This window comes from Garra rufa, chromosome 5 (genome assembly GCF_049309525.1).
Source record: "Garra rufa chromosome 5, GarRuf1.0, whole genome shotgun sequence".
NCBI lineage: Eukaryota > Metazoa > Chordata > Actinopteri > Cypriniformes > Cyprinidae > Garra > Garra rufa.
The window spans coordinates 52357880-52378382 of NC_133365.1; the positions used below are offsets into that span (position 1 = coordinate 52357880).

Genomic DNA, 20503 nt, shown 5'->3' on the forward strand with positions numbered 1-20503 from the left:
ATGCTGTGTGTGAAGTGGACTAATTCATTATGACTGTGTGATATATAACAATCACTCAAGAGGGTCAAGAGTCCAGGAGAGCAATTAAAGCAGTCGAGCAGACATCAGCATCTTAAAACAAACACTAGTATGAGCCAAAGATTTACTGCTACTCTTCATTACCCAAATCAAAACTGGACATGAATGGTTATAAGTCATGCATGTGACTCTTTCATGGTATCGTAATATATATTCCCATAAATATCATAGAGAGCCTCAACTGTAAGAATGACATTTTTACTATCAGTCATTCATCCAACGTCAGTCACTGTTTACATTAAGTGGAATTAAACCAGTATCATTTCATGAACCGTGGCGTTTTTAAAGTAAGTTTAGTTTAACATTTTAGAATTTTGTCCTTTTTTAAGAACATACAAGAAATTCCTGGAATGTCATGCAAGTTTCGAATTTTGAATTTCGTCCTTCTTCCTATCTACTCCTACTATTCTTAATGCGGTGTAGTTACCTGAATGTTCTGTTTTGTTTTGTTTAGTGATAGTCGTTTTTGAGTCACTTGTTTGTCCCGAACAGTTAAACTGCCTGCTGTTCTTCAGAAAAATCCTTCAGGACCCATAAATTCTTAGTTTTTTTCAGCATTTTTGTGTATTTGAACCCTTTCCAACAATGACTGTATGATTTTGAGATCCATCTTTTGACACTGAGGGCAACTGAGGGACTCATATGCAACTATTACAGAAGGTTCAAATGCTCACCGATGCTCCAGAAGGAAACACAGTGCATTAGCATTCGGAGATCAGGGTAAATTTAACTTATTTTGTCTTCTGGGAAACATGTAAGTATCTTCTGTAGCTTATGAAGCGCAGTACTAAATGAAAATATAATGATATTTAGGCAAAATAAGAAAGATGTCTCACATCTTCATTCTGTTCAAAGGTTTTCACCCCCCGGCTCTTAATGCATTGTGTTTCCATCTGGAGCATCAGTGAATGTTTAAACCTTCTGTAATAGTTGCACATGAGTCCCTCAGTTGTCCTCAGTCTGAAAAGATGGATCTCAAAATTATACAGTCATTGTTGGAAAGGGTTCAAATACACAAAAATGCTGGAAAACCAAAGAATTAGTGGGATCTGAAGGATTTTGCTGAAGAACAGCAGGCAGTTTAACTGTTCAGGACAAACAAGGGACTCATGAACAACTATCACTAAACAAAAAAAATAGCTGTGGATCATTCAGGTAACAACACAGTATTAAGAATCAAGTGTACTGTATGTAAACTGTTGAGCGGATTCATTTGTATAATTTCAACTATTATTTTTTCTTGTGGATAAAAACATCTTTTATGTGAAATATCTTATTCAAGTCAGTTCTAAAAAAATGCATTTCATATTATCCCTCTTATTTTGGTAAAATAATTAACATTTTGCAGATTCTGCAATGTGTATGTAAATTTTTTACCTCAACTGTATTTTTGTCAATTGGTTCAAAGAACAAGTATTGTGTTTACAGGGAGACACTGCATGAGATTTTGGTGTTTCATAAAGTGTTTTCAGACTAGTGAACAGAAAACACCCAAAAGACACTGTGAGGGGTTTCTTTTATAGCACTTTATCTATTGACGTCAATAGCTTTCAATTACAATGCATATTTTTAAAGGATGTTTTCTCAAAAAAAAAAAAAATTTCTCCTACGCTGAGCCAGAAATCTCCACTTCAGTAACACTTAGGCACACATTAAACATTACATTTTTATTCCTGTGTATATTCTGAAGGTTTTTACAGAGGGATTTGTTTATATTATTTGCTTGATTTTATACAACATTTATTCCCCAAAATGCTAAAAAATACATTGTTTTCTGTCTTTTTTCGGAATTATGAGTGACAATATGAGATACCCAAAATCCTTCTGTAAAACATTTGACTCTAATATGTGACCCTGGACCACAAAACCAGTCATAAGGTAAAATTTTACAAAACTGAGATGTATACATCATATGAAAGCTCAATAAATAAGCTTTCTATTGATGCATAGTTTGTTAGGATAGAACAATATTTGACCGAGATACATCTATTTGAAAATCTGGAATCTGAGGGTGCAAAAAAATCAAAATACTGAGAAAATCACCTTTAAAGTTGTCCAAATTAGGTTCTTAACAATGCATTTTACAAACCAAAAATTACATTTTGATATATTTACAGTAGGAATTTTACAAAAAATCTTCATGGAACATGATCTTTACCTAATATGTTAATGATTTTTGGCATAAAAGAAAAATCAAAAATTTTGACCCATGCAATGTATTTTTTGGCTATTGCTACAAATATACCTCAGCGACTTAAGACTGGTTTTGTGGTCCAGGGTCACATATGTAAAAAAAGAAACAGGAATTTTGAAACTGACTTCATCCAGTGTTTAGATTTTTGTACTAGAAATGTACGCAAATTAGCACATATTTCATTAAATAATGCTTAATTTGCATATTTAAACCTAACATTTTAGAAAACTTGTAATACAAAAATTGTTTGTAATTATCAATGTAATCAATCACCTGGGTAAGTAAAGTGATAGCTATTAATACCCTATTCACCTGCAGTGTCTCACCTTAAAACCTTTAAAACATGACTTTCAGAAAACCAACAATGCAAGTGTAGAGGTCATGGTTGTGTGATCCAAATGTCCTCCGACTATCATATTTAATGTGCAAGAAAATACAATCACCCTTTAAATATGCAGCCACAAGCAAGTGTCTATTGATTACTGTAATCTCCCACAGTACAGTACAACTATAGGAAATATTAGAGCTATATAAGAATACATTCAAATCTTGTTGGTCCGATGACAGAGCTGGCGACAGCCTCCACTTTATCATGTTAAGATGTTTAAGCAGGAGTCTGAGCAGACAGGAGGTTTCTGTGGGAGCAGCTGCGCCGTCCAGCCGCACCGCGAGTCGGTCACTCCGAGTTGTCAGGTCTGATAAACGAGAGCCGAGCTGTTCAATTTCACATTTCGTCCTCGTCATATCCAGCGCTCGGTGATCATGCGCCACTGACCCACGGAGGGCGGGCAGCAGGATATTGATAAAACAATTATCTGCTCGCCGCTCATTTGATTTTCTATTTCAATTACCGCCGGCGAGGATGGGAACGGGGAGGATTGCACTATTGATTTTTTCCCCCTGTGACAGGAGAGTGCCAGACTCCTTCACAGGCTGCTTTAATGACACCGCAGCCGTGTAATAGCACGCTGTCCCGCGTCCTTGTCTGGTTTTCAAGTCTCACTTGTTGCAATTATGTGTTTGGGCGAGAAACGGATGTTAAATTATGGTGTTAAAGCAAGACACTGCAGGCAAAACCATTGTTTTTTTTTCACACACTTGACTATTTTGGCTAGTTTGCTTGTCTTGTTTCAGACTAATAGAAAGAAAAAATCTAAACTACACATTTAGGTTTTTGTTATGCTTTATCTACTTGTGCATTTGAATTTTTTCTCCACTTCAGTAGCACTTGGACAGTGTTGGGTAAAGTAAAGTAACTAGTAAAGTAACGCATTACTTTTTAACTGACAAAAAAATATCTGAGGTACTATTTGAAATAAGTAAATCTCTCCTGTCCCCAGGTTGAGAGAAATTGTGAGTAAGATGTTACTTTAGTTCTAGATTAAATGTGAACATGTGTTAATTCATCTCCCTCTCTAAAAAACAGATACAGTATTCCTCAAAATGAATAAAAACAGTGAAATTCAACACAAACCTGCAATAATAAATATGTTAAATAATACAAATATATTTTATGTATTTAATCCCATTCTATTAACCAATGTCTTTGCTGCCGACCTTCAATGATCCAATTCATCCATGCTAATAAGCAAAAATTATTCAAGAGAATCTAACATTTGTTTTCCTTTTTTTTTTATCGCTGAAGAGTTCTTTCATTTTTTCTTCGTGAATTTACTTTTCTCAAAGCCTGAGGCTTTTGGTGTAAAAAGGCTTTCACATTTGCCAAAAATAAAACTTTTAATATTAAAAACAAACAAGAAAGCCCTGCCCAGATTTAAAAAGTAATGCAAAAGTAATGTAACACATTACTTTCCATAAAAGGTAACTAAGTTTGTACTATTTTCTGCTTAGTTTGAGTCATTAAAATATGTTGAATTAAAACATATATGTGACCCTGGACCACAAAACCAGTCATAAGGTTAAATTTTACAAAACTGAGATGTATACAGCATATGAAAGCTCAATAAATAAGCTTTCTATTGATGTATGGTTTGTTAGGATAGGACAATATTTGGCCGAGATACATCTATTTGAAAATCTGGAATCTGAGGATGCAAAAAAATCAAAATACTGAGAAAATCACCTTTAAAGTTGTCCAAATTAAGTTCTTAACAATGCATATTACTAATCAAAAATTACATTTTTATATATTTATAGAAGGAATTTCACAAAAAATATTCATGGAACATGATCTTTACTTAATTTCCTAATGATTTTTGGCATAAAAGAAAAATCAATAATTTTGACCCATACAATGTATTTTTGGCTATTGCTACAAATATACCCCAGCGACTTAAGACTGGTTTTGTGGTCCAGGGTCACATATTTTAAAACACAGAGACAAAATCATTTTAAAATCCGAAAGCATTGAAGGAGATCCCATAGTAACTTATTATAGATTTACAGTAGCAATGACAAATCATATTTTATTATATGATATGATTAATAGCATGTTTTAAATATGATGGTTTAATTCTAAACATGGTGATTATCTTTAAGATGGACACCCAACATAATATCTGATATTTATCATCTGAATCTAACAATGTCATGTCAACAATAGGAAAAGCCTTCTATTAATTATGATGTTTATTATTGTGCCTTTTAGCCCCAACAGCAGGTGCGCTTTTTATCCCAAATACTATACTTTTACATATTCTTTCATTTAAAAACTGTTGCCAAAAAAGCTCAAATAGTCAAATAATCATCAGATTAGTCAATTTATCAACAAAAGCAATAGTTGCAGTCCTATATGTTATCATGCACCATGCATGTCATCTAAAAGCCTTTAAACGTTATCTAATCAACTCCAACCACGAGATTCCCAGGAGGCTCTATTGACACGACTGATAGACAATCATAAACCAAACTAACTAAACAGCAATATAAAAGAGCTCCAATGATAAAAGGGAAAAGAAGAAGTGCACTGTGAGAAAATCAAGCCCAGTGCGAAGAATTTATGAGCAAACCAGGGTGATCTAAATCATATTCATAACAATACCCACATACGACAGCATCTAAAGCGTAAAGCCTTTCATGCATGTGCTTTAAAGCTTTAAAGGTCTACAAATGTTTACAAATCCTTTGAAGTCTCAACTGAAACTGCAAACCAACACACTGACCAACTTCAACTCAGACTTAAATACAGCACAACTCTAAATGAAGGAGCTTTGTAATACATTACTAGCAAATGAGGGTTACTTGCCTTGTTAAGGCAGAGAAAATGCTGATTAAATTTTCATTTCACTGCAGTCTTTTTGCAGCACACTTTGTGCTCTGAAATATCTGCTGGACGCTAGACAAGGGTCATGTGTGCAAAAGAGGAATCTATCTATCTATCTATCTGTCTGTCTGTCTGTCTGTCTGTCTGTCTGTCTGTCTGTCTGTCTGTCTGTCTGTCTGTCTGTCTGTCTGTCTATCTATCTATCTATCTGTCTGTCTGTCTGTCTGTCTGTCTGTCTGTCTGTCTGTCTGTCTGTCTGTCTAACTGTCTATCTATCTATCTGTCTGTCTAACTGTCTGTCTAACTGTCTATCTATCTATCTGTCTGTCTGTCTGTCTGTCTGTCTGTCTAACTGTCTGTCTAACTGTCTGTCTATCTGTCTAACTGTCTGTCTAACTGTCTATCTATCTATCTATCTGTCTGTCTGTCTGTCTGTCTGTCTAACTGTCTGTCTAACTGTCTGTCTATCTGTCTAACTGTCTAACTGTCTATCTATCTATCTGTCTGTCTGTCTAACTGTCTGTCTAACTGTCTGTCTATCTGTCTATCTATCTATCTATCTATCTGTCTGTCTGTCTAACTGTCTGTCTAACTGTCTATCTATCTATCTGTCTGTCTGTCTAACTGTCTATCTATCTATCTGTCTGTCTGTCTAACTGTCTGTCTAACTGTCTATCTATCTATCTATCTATCTGTCTGTCTGTCTGTCTATCTGTCTGTCTGTCTGTCTAATTTCATACAATTGTAGTATTTATTAATTTTGAATTAACATTTATTTTTATATTTTCAGTCTTCATTTTAATTTTAATTTACGTTTCAGTAATTTCGTTTTTTTGTTGTTGTTGTTGTTGTCATTTTTGTTATTTTCTATGTTTTATTTTATTTTATTAATTTCTGTGATAGTGCATATAAAATACCTCTACTACCTGACAGCATGTATTGTGAAAAGTTACCTTTTTAACAGCCATAAAACCATATTGTTTAATTTTTTGAAATTGAGATTTATACATAATCTGAAAGATGAATAAATAGGCATCCATTGATGTTTGGTTTGTTAGGATAGGGCAATATTTGGACGAGATACAACTATTACTAACTGAAAATCTGGAATCTGAGGGTGCAAAAACATCTAAATATTGAGAAAATAGCTTTTAATGTTGTAAAAAAAATTATAATTTGACCCATACAATGTATTGTTGGCCATTGCTTCAAACAAATCTGTGCTACTTACAGATAATTGTGTGATCCAGGGTCACAAATCGCTGCATATAAAAGCAGTATGATGAAACTGTTTCGTATAATGGTCTCATTATATAAATCAAAGTCAAAGACTGTAATTTTCAGGAAAGTGATAAACAATATACTTATTTTCAAATATAAAAAGTGTTAGAAACCCAATAATAGACCATATATAATCATTGGCTTCAATACTGCTCTCATCACATCAAGCATTTTAGAAAACAATTTTTGTATTTGTAAAACTAAAAATAATTTAAATCCAGAAACAGAAACAGTACCATTCAGAACTATTTTTATCAAATAAAGTGACTGCTAGCTTATCCTCTTTTCCTCCAAAAAGTAAAAAAGTAAGAAAAATGATGATCATAAATCCACCATTTTACTAAAATCTATGATCACGGCCACTTATTCAAGGACATGAGATAAATTACTAAGATGAAAAAATCTGAAGAACCGAAGAAGTTTCATTTTTGCAAGATTCAAGTTGTCAAAAGTGGCTCTAATTGAAGTATCGCCAATATCTAATGTAACAAATATTAGCATTTTCCCTTAAAAATAGAACAGTAGCCAAATGTGATATGACTAACTTTTTCAATAAGTTCTATTTTTAATGATTCATAAAGAATGGCCCAAAATTTAATTCAAGTAAAATGAAGGATATTCTTTACAGATTGAACATCAGTTCTGAACACACCTGCGTTGCCATGAATGAAAAAAAAAAAAAAAAACCGCACACACAACTTCCTGATGCATGGTAAAAATGAGTAAACGGCCTTGTGTGAAAGTCACACACATGTGATGGCTTGAGCAGCCCGACTCGTGGTATATTTTCTCTCTATAAAATATACGACCCTTCCCTCTCAGGCTTTTATCCCATGTGGAAAAATTATGGATGACTGCAGATCACAAACGGCATTCATATCGCATGCACGTCACAGGGGAAATGTAAAATATTAAAATACACGAGGTAGGGTGCGTAGCGTTTACTTTAGGGAAATGAAAAATGAATGCAGTGACACTTTGGCTAAATTTAGTTAACCTGTCGAGAGCGTGAGCTTGTGCTGACAACACAAAATCAGTGTCTTTCAGGTCGCCTTAACAACAGACTTCATCATTTTTGCTTTTGAAAAATGATGGTTTTGGTGATTTTACAGTTTTTCTCCATTGGTTTGGCTCATTTCTTGAAACAGAAATTACATTCTCAAAACAACATGGACAAACCTCCAAACCACTTGGCAATTGTTCACAGCAGAATTGAATTTCTCATTCATTTCATCAAATTGCAAATGTCTAAGTACATCTTTGCAAATGATTAAGTACAGATAGCCTACATTTAGCACAATTTCCAAGTGAATAGAACTTGTTGATCTAAACTGATTGTTAATTCTCAATCTAATGGTTGTTCTCTCCAAAATGTGTCAGCGTCATTTCATTGTAGAAGTCATTACATGCACAATAGTCTGTTCAATTGTCAAAATTAGTCAAGACCATAATATCATGAATACCATACACTAGGTGAATCCTCAGAACATTTGATTACAATTTATTACAGCAATTGACAGTCAGGTGAACATAGAACTTGACTAATGAAGGAGGAGTTTCACACATCTCAGATGACCAATCAAACAGTATGTTTAGTTACCTGACAGGTGCTGCCCATGACTGTGAATGCTGCCAAACATGTATGTAAAGAGCTTGACAATGCAGGACCAGTACTATTTCTGAACGTGGAGGCACCTGGCCAAGTAAATGAACAAGGGCAGCTGCCTGCTCGAGGAAGAGGAGGAAGAGGAGGAGTAAGGGTGCGTGGTGGTGGAATAGGTGGAAGAGGCCGTGGTGCACGAAGACACTGTGCCATATTCCAAAATGTCAACTCCACAATTGACCCGGACATTGAAGAAGCATCAGATGACTATGAAGCAAATTTACAGGGTACCATTTGAGAGGAACTCTGATAGAGTGAAAGAGCTGCGGTACCAGTATGTACATGTAAGTCAGTTACTGGTTGTCCATCATTATAACTTTTTTACAATTAAGCAGTGGTTCCCAAACTTTTTTGGCTTCAGTACTCACTTTACCTGATTTGTGTATCCAGGTCATCCAGGATGAAAGTATTTGATTTATCTGACTTCAACATTTTGCCTAAAAACTGCAGCTTACTATATGATGCAATTATCAGTATAATCCTTATTTTGAGGAATATAACATAAAATAAGAAAAAGGGTTAAAGAGCTGCAATTAGGGCCTCCCATGTAAATCTAATACTGTGGGTTTTACGGTAACATTTCAGTAAGTCTATCATTGATGATTTCCCCCCTCCCCTTTCTGTCAAATACCCCCTGTGCTACCTCTGCACAGGGGTACATGTACCCCAGGTTTGGAACCACTGGAGTAGTGGCCTGTAGTATACTGAACTTTTGGAGAGCATAGAACATTCCTATGCAATTGTCTGTAACTGTAGTGTATGACTCTTCTGTATGACTGATTTGATGTTTTTTTTCACTATTGTAGAGAATAATGGCATTGGAAGGAAACGAGACCCCTCACATCCTTGTGTTTGTGGATGAAGCTGGCTTCAACCTGGCCAAGGGCCGAAGACGTGGCCGTAATATTATTGGCCATCGGGCCACAGTGGATGTCCCAGGCCAGAGAGGGGGCAATATAACTATGTGTGCTGCCATATCTGAGAATGGTGTGGCCACTCACATCCCCAGTCTTGGCCCATACAATACACAGAAGCTCCTCATCTTCTTGGACTGCCTTCATTTTGATTTGATCCCTGAAAATGAGAGAGGTCTCGCAGGGCCTCACCTACCACAATATGTCATTGTATGGGACAATACAATGGCTCATCAGGGCCTGGTTTACTACCCATCCAAGGATGGTCATGGTGTTCCTACCACCTTACTCTCCTTTCCTCAATCCTATTGAGGAGTTTTTCTCCGCTTGGAGGTGGAGAGTGTATGAGCATCGCGCTCAAGATCAGAGGTCCCTGCTCCATGCAATGGACGCTGCATGCGAAGATATAACAGGAGATCATTGTAGGGGATGGTTGCGACATTCACGCCCGTTTCTTCCCTCGTTGCTTCGCAAGGGAGAATATACGCTGTGATGTGGACGAGAATCTGTGGCCACACAGACTGCAGCGTGTGGATGGTCAGGAGGGTGAGGACGGCGGGCAGTGAAGAACTGTTATGAAAACAGTACAGTAACCATTGTCAATGCAGGACTGGGCTAAGACTGTAAGGTGGACATAAGGGATATTTTAGTGGTCCTTTGCCATGGTGACAAAACATCTAAACATTTTGACTTGCAGTGCTTACACAATGCCAAAGGGACGAAGCATTTTGGGGGCACTGACTGTTTAAATGAGAAGGAAATTTAGTTTTGACACATGAGTGAACTGTTTTGGGAAAGGTATGAGCTGTTGCAGGTGAACCATGGTGTTGTGCCGAACCATCCACATTATTTTGGCAAAAGCACCAAGAGTGTTGAGAATGTCCGGTCTGTTTCAAGAAATGAGCCAAAGCAATTGAGAAGGATATTTGCCATTTTTGTGGCACTATCTTTTTATATGGGAAAGGAATTTAGTTTTGATGCATGAGTGAACTGTTTTTGGAGAGATATGAGCTTTTGCAAGTGAGCTATAGGGTTGTGCTAAACTGTAACACTGTTTTGCCAAATAATCTTAGAATTTTGAGAATGTAATTTCTGTTTCAAGAAATGAGCCAAACCAATGGAGAAAAACTGCAAGTGAATGTATGAGATCAGTTCTCCACAATATAAACTTGAATTTTGAGAACATTAGTCTTTTTTTTTCCTCTTAAAATTGGAGTTTTTATCTCTCACAATTCTGAGAAATTGTGATTGCGAGATATAAACTTGCAATTGCGAGTTATAAAGTCAGAATTGCGAGACATAAACTCACAATTGTGACTTTTTTTTTTCTCAGAATTGTTTATATCATGCAATTCTGAGAAAAGAAGTCAGAATTATGACTTTTTTTTCTCACAATTCTGACTTTGGAACTTGCAATTGCAAGTTTATATCTTACAATTCCAAGAAAAAATGTCAGAATTGTGAATTTTGTATCATGTAACTATGAGAAAAAAGTTAGAATTGTGAGACCAAAAATTCACATTCTCTTTTTCGCTCAAAAGTAAAATTTCTGTCATTATTTACTCACCCTCCAGTTTCTTTCTGCTGTCAAACACAAAAGAAGATATTCTGAAGAATGTAACTGTATATAAATTGTAATTAAAAATAAAAAAAAACTACCATTTCGCAAAATAAGACCCTTTTTCCTTGGTTGGAATCATTTACAACTGCATTTGGGATAGTTTGAAGCTGCATTTAAACTGCATTTTGGAAGTTCAAACTCAGAGCAACATAGAAGTTCACTATATGGAGAAAAACCATGAAATGTTTTCCTCAAAAAACTATTTCTTTAGGACTGAAGAAAGAAAGACATGAACATCTTAGTACATCTTAGTATCTGTAAATTTTTGCTCTGGAAGTTAACTTAACAGAAACATCCGAACAACATTCTTATTATTGTTAGACGGACTAATGCTTCAGAAACCAAGTTGCACAATGCTTTTTAGTCTTCATTTTTAGCACTAGATCTAATGCATTTGTTTTTGTGAAATGTTTTGCTTCTAACGTCTGCTATTTTTCTTTATAAAAGACAATGTGCACCTTCAAAAAGCTTTGACATTAGCTAAATGCTCTTTGGCTTCACTACTCACAAGCGCAGTAAACATTTGCTCAAGAAATGTACATTGTGCTTTTAGCTCTACACCGACACAGAAGTACATAAGCAGGGGAAGGAACGCCAGGGATTTAAATCAATTATGCTCCATTCTCGTGTCCATTTTCCAGGCCACTGATCCATGCCGCCCGTCTCTGACAGTCCTCCACAGCCTACAGGGTAAGCAAGCTGAACACAAGCCGCCTGGGCCGAGAAAGTGTAATGATCCACCCACCACAGTCAAGCGCATCTTAACCACCGTGCAGCAGAGTTAATTGCACAACTCACTGCAGGCAAATGCACAGGGAATGTGCACTATATGCATAAACAGATGTGTGTCTGCAATTATATTTATATATTTACATATACTGACATTTTAGCCGCTTTACACGCAGCTTTTGGCTTCACAAGATGTTAACTGATGGACTGGACTGGAGTGGTGTGGACTACTTGTGAATTATTGTGATGTTTTTATCATCTGTTTGGACTCTCATTCTGACGGCACCCATTCACTGCAGAGGATTTATTGGTGAGCAAGTGACGCAATGCTACATTTCTCCAAATCTGATGAAGAAACAAACTCATCTACATCTTTTAATGGTCTAAGAGTAAGTAAATTTTCAGCTAATTGTATTTGTTGTTTCACTATTCCTTTAAGAAAATGCTAAATTACTATTCATAAACTTCTAACAATTATTCTAAAACAACTTTCTGCATGGATATTATCTCTCCTGCTAACACAACAGCCAGCAACAACTTTATGTTGATATTTAACTTCTGTTATGTGTATTATTGTAATGTTTTTATCAGCAGTCTGGACTCTCATTCTGACGGCACCCATTCACTGCAGAGGATTTATTGGTGAGCAAGTGATGCAATGCTACATTTCTTCAAATCTGATGAAGAAACAAACTCATCTACATCTTTTAATGGTCTAAGAGTAAGTACATTTTCAGCAAACTGTCTTTTGCTTCACTATTCCTTTAAGAAAATGCAAAATTGCTATTTATAAACTTTTATTCTAAAATGGCTTTCTGCATGAATATTATCTCTCCTGCTAAAACAACAGCCAGCAACAATGTTTATGTTGATATTTAACTTCTGTTATATATTGCCCAAATAGATGTATAATATTCAGGCTGATTGATTTCAGTCATTAGTCCTGTCAGATTGCGTCAATACTAAAATGCCCCCAGCAGACTTCAGAAGTGCTTACTTACTATGAAGCACGTCTGTAAATCAGGCTAATGAATCAAATGCAATTGCTTTGCTTTACTTAAAGCGGACAATTGATTTTGCAGAATGAGAGACGCATATTAACAAATATGCATGCGCTGCAAAAATTGTGTTTGTGAATGTATTCAGCATGCTGAGTTGAAGGGAGTCACTCTCTACGATGCCAGTGTCTGAATGTTTATTGCACTGGCACTAGAGTGCGCTGTCATAAATAAATAATATTTTATACTACATTTACACAAACAGTTGCCCCACAGAGCCAATGAATCTCCATGACTTTGCAAGGTATTTGATTACTTGCAAAGCAATAGATTAATTAGAAAGCAACATCAAGCCAATGAAATATTATCAAGTTGAGCATACCTACAAAAAAATATGTACACTACCAGTCAAAGGTTTTTGGAAAGTAAGATGTTTAATGTTTTAACGTCTTATTTGATTCAAAATACAATAAAATAAACAAGAAAATTCTGAAATAGTTTTACTATTTAAAATAACTGTTTTGTATTTGAATGTATTTTAAAATGTAATTTATTGTGTGATTTCAAAGGTGTATTTTTAGCATCATTACTAACATGGGTATCATAATCCTTCAGAAATAATTCTAATATTCTGATTTGCTGCTCAAAAAAACATTTATTATTATTATGTTGAAAACAGCTGAGTCGAATGCTTTCAGGGTTTTTAAAAGAATAGAAAGTTCGGAAGAACAGCATTTTTCTGAAATAGAAATATTTTGTCACATTACAAAAATCAGAATTGTGAGATAAAAAGTTGCAAGTGCAAAATAAGTCAGAACTTTGACATAAAATAACATTTTGACTTTTTTTCTTGCAATTGTGAGTTTATATCTTTAAAAAAAAGAATTGTGAGATGTAAACTCAAAATAAAAAAAACAGAATTGTGAAAATTGTGAGTTTATTTCTCACAATTCTGAGAAAAAAGTCATAATTGACTTTTCTCTTGCAACTGTGAGTATATACACCTCACAATTTTGAGAAAAAAGTCATAATTGTGAGATAAAAAGTCTTTTAACTTTTACCTATAAAGATATAAAGATAGCATCTAAATTGCCCAATGAATCTATTGGGAATTCAATTACAAATCTGCATAAATAATAACAGTAGAATGTATGCAAATATATGTGCTTTTGTCTTTCCAAGCAAGCATAATTAAATTTAAGGAAAATGCACGCTGTAAACTAAATTTCATCTTCTTTTAGAAACACAACAAAGGATGTTAACAAATGAGAAACTATTTCTGTTCTAAACTCCAGTAAGTGAGGGCCATTTACAAATATAACCTTCAAAAAATACAAACTATACCAAAAGCACATGACTTGACTCTCTAAAATCAAGTGATTTTTTTTTCTTTAATATACACATAATAGCTCTACATAATCTGAAACTCACATAATAACATGTTGGCATGAGATGCAGGATGCAATATAGTTTATATCTCACAATTCTGACTTTTCTCAGTAAACTGAAAATGTAAAAAGAAATCATAAAAATGTGAGATAAAAAGTCGCAGCTGCAAAAAAAGTCAGAACTGCGAGATAAAAAAAATCACAATTACAACTTTTTTCTTGCAATTGTGAGTTTATATCACAATTCTGAGAAAGAAAGTCAGAGTTGTAAGATAAAGATATACTCGAAATTGCAAGGAAAAAAAATCTGTATTGTCAGATAAAAATTTGCAACTGTGAGAAAAATGTCAGATTTGCGAGATATAAAATTGCAATTCTGTCTTTTTTCTTGCAATTGTAAGTTTATATCACACAATTCTGAAAAAAAAAATCTGATTGGAAAAAGTAAACTTAAAATTGCAAGGAAAAAAATCTGAATTGTGACAAAAAGTTGCAAGTGTGAGAAAAAAGTCAGAATTGCAAGATATAAAATCACAATTCTGACTTTTTTCTGGAAATTCTGAGTTAATATTACAATTCTGAGAAAAAAAAGTCAGACTTGTGAGATGTAAACTTGAAATTGTGAGAGAAAAAAATCTGAATTGTGGCAAAAAGTTGCAACTTTGAGAAATAAGTCAGAATCGCAAGATATTAAATCACAATTCTAACTTTTTTCTTGCAATTGTTTAGTTTATATAACACAATTCTGAGAATAAAAGCCACAATTGTAAGATGTAAACTCAAAATTGCAAGGAAAAAAATCTGAATTGTGACAAAAAGTTGCAACTGTGAGAAAAAAGATTTACGAGATATAAATTGCAATTCTACATTTTTTTAAGTCAGAATTGCAAGATATAATTTCACAATTCTGACTTTTTTCTTGCAATTGTGAGTTTATATCTCACAATTCTGAGAACAAAAAGTCAGAATTGCAAAATAAAAAGACATAATTTACTTTTTTCTTGCAATTGTAAGTTTATATCTTACAATTTTAAGAAAAAAGTCTTTTTATTCAATGGCAGAAACAAACAGGCTTCTATAGAACTGAGATTGCATCTAAATTGCACAATTAATCTATTGGAAATTCTATTACAAATCTGCAAAAATAATGAGAACACAATGTATGTGTATGTTTTTTTTTTCTTTCCATACATTGTACATTGTTAATTCAATCTACAGAAAATGCGCACTTCAATTTCATTTTCTTATTTTCGAAACACAACAAAGCATGCCGGCAAATCTCTCTTTTTTTTAAAGATCGATCTGCAAACAAGTAACCTTCACAAAATACAAACAATACCAAAAGTACCTGACTTGACTTTCTAAAATCAGATGAACCTCTCCTAATAACATGTTGGCATGAGATGCACATTTCTCAACGTCTGTGTTTCTGCAAAGCTTACATCTATAAGATAAGTAGCTCTAGTCTAAACATAACAAACAGTGCTCTATTACCATGCAATCAAATTGCATTTTTGCTGAGCAGAACGGAAGACATCAAGCACACCTTTACAAAATACGTCATCATCAGAAAACACCACAAACAGCTCATTCACACTTTGGTAAGGAAGCATCTGTCAGTGTAAAACACACTATTGTCTGTAATGAAGGTGAGCTTCTGCAGGACTGCTGGTGGCTATTGTGAATGCAGCAGCGGTCTGTATTGAAGAGCATCATCCGTGCAGGTGTATTATGGCATGTATTGTGTGGGGCATAAAGGAGCACTTACCTGTTTTCTCTTTGATTTCACAGAGCACGCTGAACAGAGCCGGCTTCATTCTGTGACAGTTCAGCCCATGCTTTCTTTCAAAGAAAAACAGGAAGGATACAGAATAACTAATCATTTATTTACATGCCATTAACACAGTGTTTTACTTTCAAAGTTCTTCTGCTGTGCTACTAAATTTATCTTCTTGATTCCACCTAATTGCAATAGGAAACCAACATTATTATGTTTAAAGTGCATTAATAGTGTCTGCAAAAGAGTGTCTGTAAATGACACTGTAAGCTATAATATTTTATCTGACTTCTTTTCTTGCAACTGTGAGTTTATGTCTCACAATACTGCGAAAAAAATCAGAATTGTGAGATGTAAAATTTCATTTCTGACTTTTTTTTTGCAATTATGAGTTTACTAAGAAATTTTAAGAAATGTATACTCAGAATTTAAAAAAAGTCAGAATTGTGAGATAAAAAGTAATAGTTACCTTTTTTTTATTCAGGGGCATGTGTTTTATAATTTTACATATCTGTAAGCCATATTTTCATAAACTTTTTGAATATATATTTTTATTATTTTTTATATTATTTAGATTTTTTGAAATATTATTATAATATTACTATATTATTATAATATATATTTCTGTGTTTTTGCATTTTACCTTTTACATTAATTGTTTTGTTGTTGTGTTTATTTCAAAATATTTTAAATAACATTGTATTTCAATATTATTTTTTATTTGCATATTACATTTCACATTTTTCTTTTTTCATATATTGTTTATTTAAAATATATTTTTTATATTTAAATTTATATTTGTATTCACTTTTTAAAAATTAAGTTATTACAATTTTTTTTTTGCATACTACCTTTTAATTTTTTTTTTGCTGTTTACTGAGTTGTTTTGTTGTTCATGATTGTGTTACTGTTCACATTGCCCTGAAAAGCCTGTAACAGGCTGTTTAATGTCACATTGTACATTTAATGTATTTTCTACATTGCTAATAAAAATAATTATTTTTCTTTTAGCAGCAAATTATGTTTTTGCTTGTTCTAAATAATAATCCTTCAGGTCGGGGTAAGTTGTGTTTTATTACTTTAAATTTCTGTAGACCATATTTTAAATATAGTCTACATATTTAGATCATCTATTTAATGCCAATGTTCCATGTCAATATTTTATATATATAAATATATGGGGGTTTTTTTCAATTATTTTTGCATGTTACCTTTCACATTTTTTGCAAATCATGTTTTGTTTATTTTAAAATATTTTAAATAAATATTTCACTTGTATTTATTAATATTTTGATATTTTAATATTATTTAATTCTATTATTGCAATTTAAATTTGTTTTGGATATTTTTGTATGTTTAATTGTACCTTTCTTTTTTTACTGTTTACTAAATTGTTTTGCTGTTCATAATTGTGTTACTGTTCACATTTCGCCGAAAAGCCTGTAACAGGATGTTTAATGTCACATTGTGACCACTTACCCCATATCGTGTGACAATGTATTTTCTACATTAACTTTTTGAAACATAAAACACATAACTAAATTAATGCTTTTTCTTTTAGCAGCAAATTATGTTTTGTTCTAAATAATAATAATTTTTCAAGCCAGGTTAACTTGTGTTTTATTATTTTAAATTTCTGTACACCATATTTTATATACTTGTATATTTTTGCCATTTCATGTATACATTTACATTTCATGTCAATTTATTATTATTTAATATATACTATTATAATTTCATATTTTGAAAAATATTTTTGAATGTTTTTTTTTAATATATTTAAAATATATATATTTTTATCTGTACTTACTTTTTTAATGTTTACCTTTTTGCCATTTCATGTATACATTTGTTTCATGTCAATATTTTAAATATATATTTAGATTTTTAATATTATTATTTTTTTATATTCTATTGTAAATGTATCTATTATATTTGCATATTACTTTTTACAGTTTTTGCTGTTTACAGAATTGTTTCGGTGTTCATAATTATGTTACTCTTCACATTCCTCTAAAATGTCTAATATGCTGTTTATTGTCACATTGTGACAACTTACCCCATATTGTTGGACAACATGCCCCGCTATAGTATAGCGTTGCGTCTTAAATTAATTGTAATTTTTTTTTCCTGGACACAACAGTGCAAGTGCTAAATAGTTTTTTTTTTTTTTTTTTTTTTTTTTGTATTCAAGACTTTATAAATAGACTTTTAAAACAACATTCGTGGGAGTAAAAAAAAGTGTCGTAAATAAGCCTTATTGTTATTAATAACTGCATTAATATAGATAGCAACATAAAGTGTGATGGTAAAACTAACTTTGCCTGAGCCTCGTCCAGACTCTGGTCGGTGATGGTCATGATCTGATGCAGAATGTCTCCGATGTCCTGCTTGTTTCTCGCGTCGGTTCCGTCAAGAGGCAACGTCAAAGCCACCGGGTGTCCGGTGAGGGTCACGCCGCCCAGGGTCTGCATCAGATGGCTCTGCTCCTCCATCCTCCGCCTCAAACAGCTCTGACTTATTTAGAATCCACACAAGAGAGATGTAGATGCTGTCCTGAATCAAAGCAAGGAAAATGACGGATGCGTAAGAGTCCCCCAAAAAGTGCTTTAATAAAACGATCCAGTGATTTGCAATATCACAAACAGTCTAGTGCACTTTGATGCTTTTAGTGTTCGTCATTTGCCTCGTTGCAATGTTTGTTCGCACTGTTATTCCAGTGGCAGCTTCTGCAAAACTTCAGAAAATCCACCTCTGTTTGATTTCCATCCTCGAGTAGAAAATAAATTAGTGGTAAAAATGTAATGCATAGGAGCTGCAATAAACCATTGGCTTTCCAGGGATTGTTCTTCCTCTTGTTGAGCTGTGGAATAACACAGGCTGGTTGTTAAACGCACATCCCGCTTTTCTGGATGATCTACAGCAGATGTAATGGTTTGTGAGAATATCCGTGTGGATTCCTGTGTGCGTCTCGTGCACAGCAGCTCCTCCTGATGATATACCCGCTGTTGCACAACAGTGTGCAGACAGTCGGCTCCGCCCACCTGGGGTCTGCAAGTGTGCATCTGTGCTCACTAGTACATATAAACATACATATATGTGACCCCGGACCACAAAGCCAGTCATAAGGGTCCATTTTTAGAAATTGAGATTTTTACATCATCTGAATAAATAAGCTTTCCATCCATATATGTTTCGCTAATAGGACAATGGTTTCAACTATTTGACAATCTGGAATCTGAGGGTGCAAAAAAATCTAAATACTGAGAAAATCGCTTTTTAAGTTGTCCAAATGAAGTTCTTAGCAATGCATATTACTAATAAAAAATGAAGTTTAGATATATTTACAGTAGGAAACTTACTAAATATGTTCATGGTTCATGGTCTTAATATCCTAATGATTTTTGGCATAAAAGGTGATAATTTTGACCCATACAATGTTTTTTTGGCTATTGCTACAAGGCTGCATTTATTTGATCAAAACACAAAAAAAACATTAATATTGCAAAATATTATTATAAAGTAATGTTTTTTTTATTTTAATATACTTTAGAATATAATTTATTCCTGTGATGCAACGCTGAATTTTCATCAGCTGTTACTCCAGTCTTCAGTGTCACATGATCCTTCAGAAATCATTCTGTACTTATTTTTAAATATTTAGATTTTTAATATTATTTAATATTTTTTTATATTCTATTATAAATTTATCTATTATATTTGCATGTTACTTTTTTACAGTTTTTGCTGTTTACAGAATTGTTTCGGTATTCATAATTAAGTCTAAGTACTAAGTTGTCACTTAGTACAACTTAACATTTCAAGTTGACTAAACTTTTTTGAGTTGACTGAACTTACATTTTTAAGGAAGACAGGTAACAAATTGTTTTTTTCAGTTACAGTTTTACAGTTTTTACAGTATAAGTGATTTATTTATTTATTTATTTGAAAATATAAAAAATAATACTTTTATTTAGCAAGGGTGCTTTAAATTGAGTAAAAGTGATGATAAATATATTTATAATGTTACAATAGATTTCTATTTCAGATAAATGTTGTTCTTCTGAACTTTCTATTCGTCAAAGAAACCTGAACAAATTCTGCTCAGCTGTTTGTAACATAATAATAATAATAATGTTTTTTTGAGCAGCAAATCAGCATATTAGAATGATTTCTGAAGGATCATGTGACTGCAGTAATGATACTGAAAATTCAGCTTTAAAATTTACATATCAAAAGATATTCAAATAGAAAGCAGTTATTTTAAATAGTAAAAATATTTTTAAAAAATATTTAGAAAATATTCTGTAGCTTATACAGTGTAATTTGTTGCAGACTAACACTCGTGTTTCAAACTAAATTAATACATAAATTAATTAATAAATGTCATTATAAACAGCCAAGAAATAAAAGGGTAAATAAACAAAAAATCATTTAAAAATGGTTAGTCAGGTAACCTCAAAAATATGTTTATGTTAAATATAAAATATGTTTATGATTTTTTTTAAAGATCTGTCCAGGTCAAACAAATGAAATTATAACTATGAAATAAATTAGTAAACAAGCAGGTGTAAATATATAAATAAAAAAGCAAACATGGTACAATTAATTTGATTTCAGCATTGTTATAAAAAAAC

General features: G+C 33.1%; 2 protein-coding genes across 2 annotated transcripts in view; both read right to left on the reverse strand.

Moving 5' to 3' along the window:
- Window positions 1-18823, reverse strand: part of LOC141335363 (pre-B-cell leukemia transcription factor 1-like) — a 73372-nt gene extending 54549 nt beyond the window's left edge. Inside the window, exons 1-2 of the mRNA XM_073840799.1 lie at window positions 18186-18823; window positions 15858-15931 (exon numbers count right to left, since the gene is read on the reverse strand). Of these exons, the coding sequence (XP_073696900.1) occupies window positions 15858-15931; window positions 18186-18361 (250 nt within the window). The 5' untranslated portion in view covers window positions 18362-18823. The remainder of the gene's footprint in view (window positions 1-15857; window positions 15932-18185) is intronic.
- Window positions 1-20503, reverse strand: part of LOC141335365 (target of rapamycin complex 2 subunit MAPKAP1-like) — a 575213-nt gene that overhangs the window by 511417 nt on the left and 43293 nt on the right.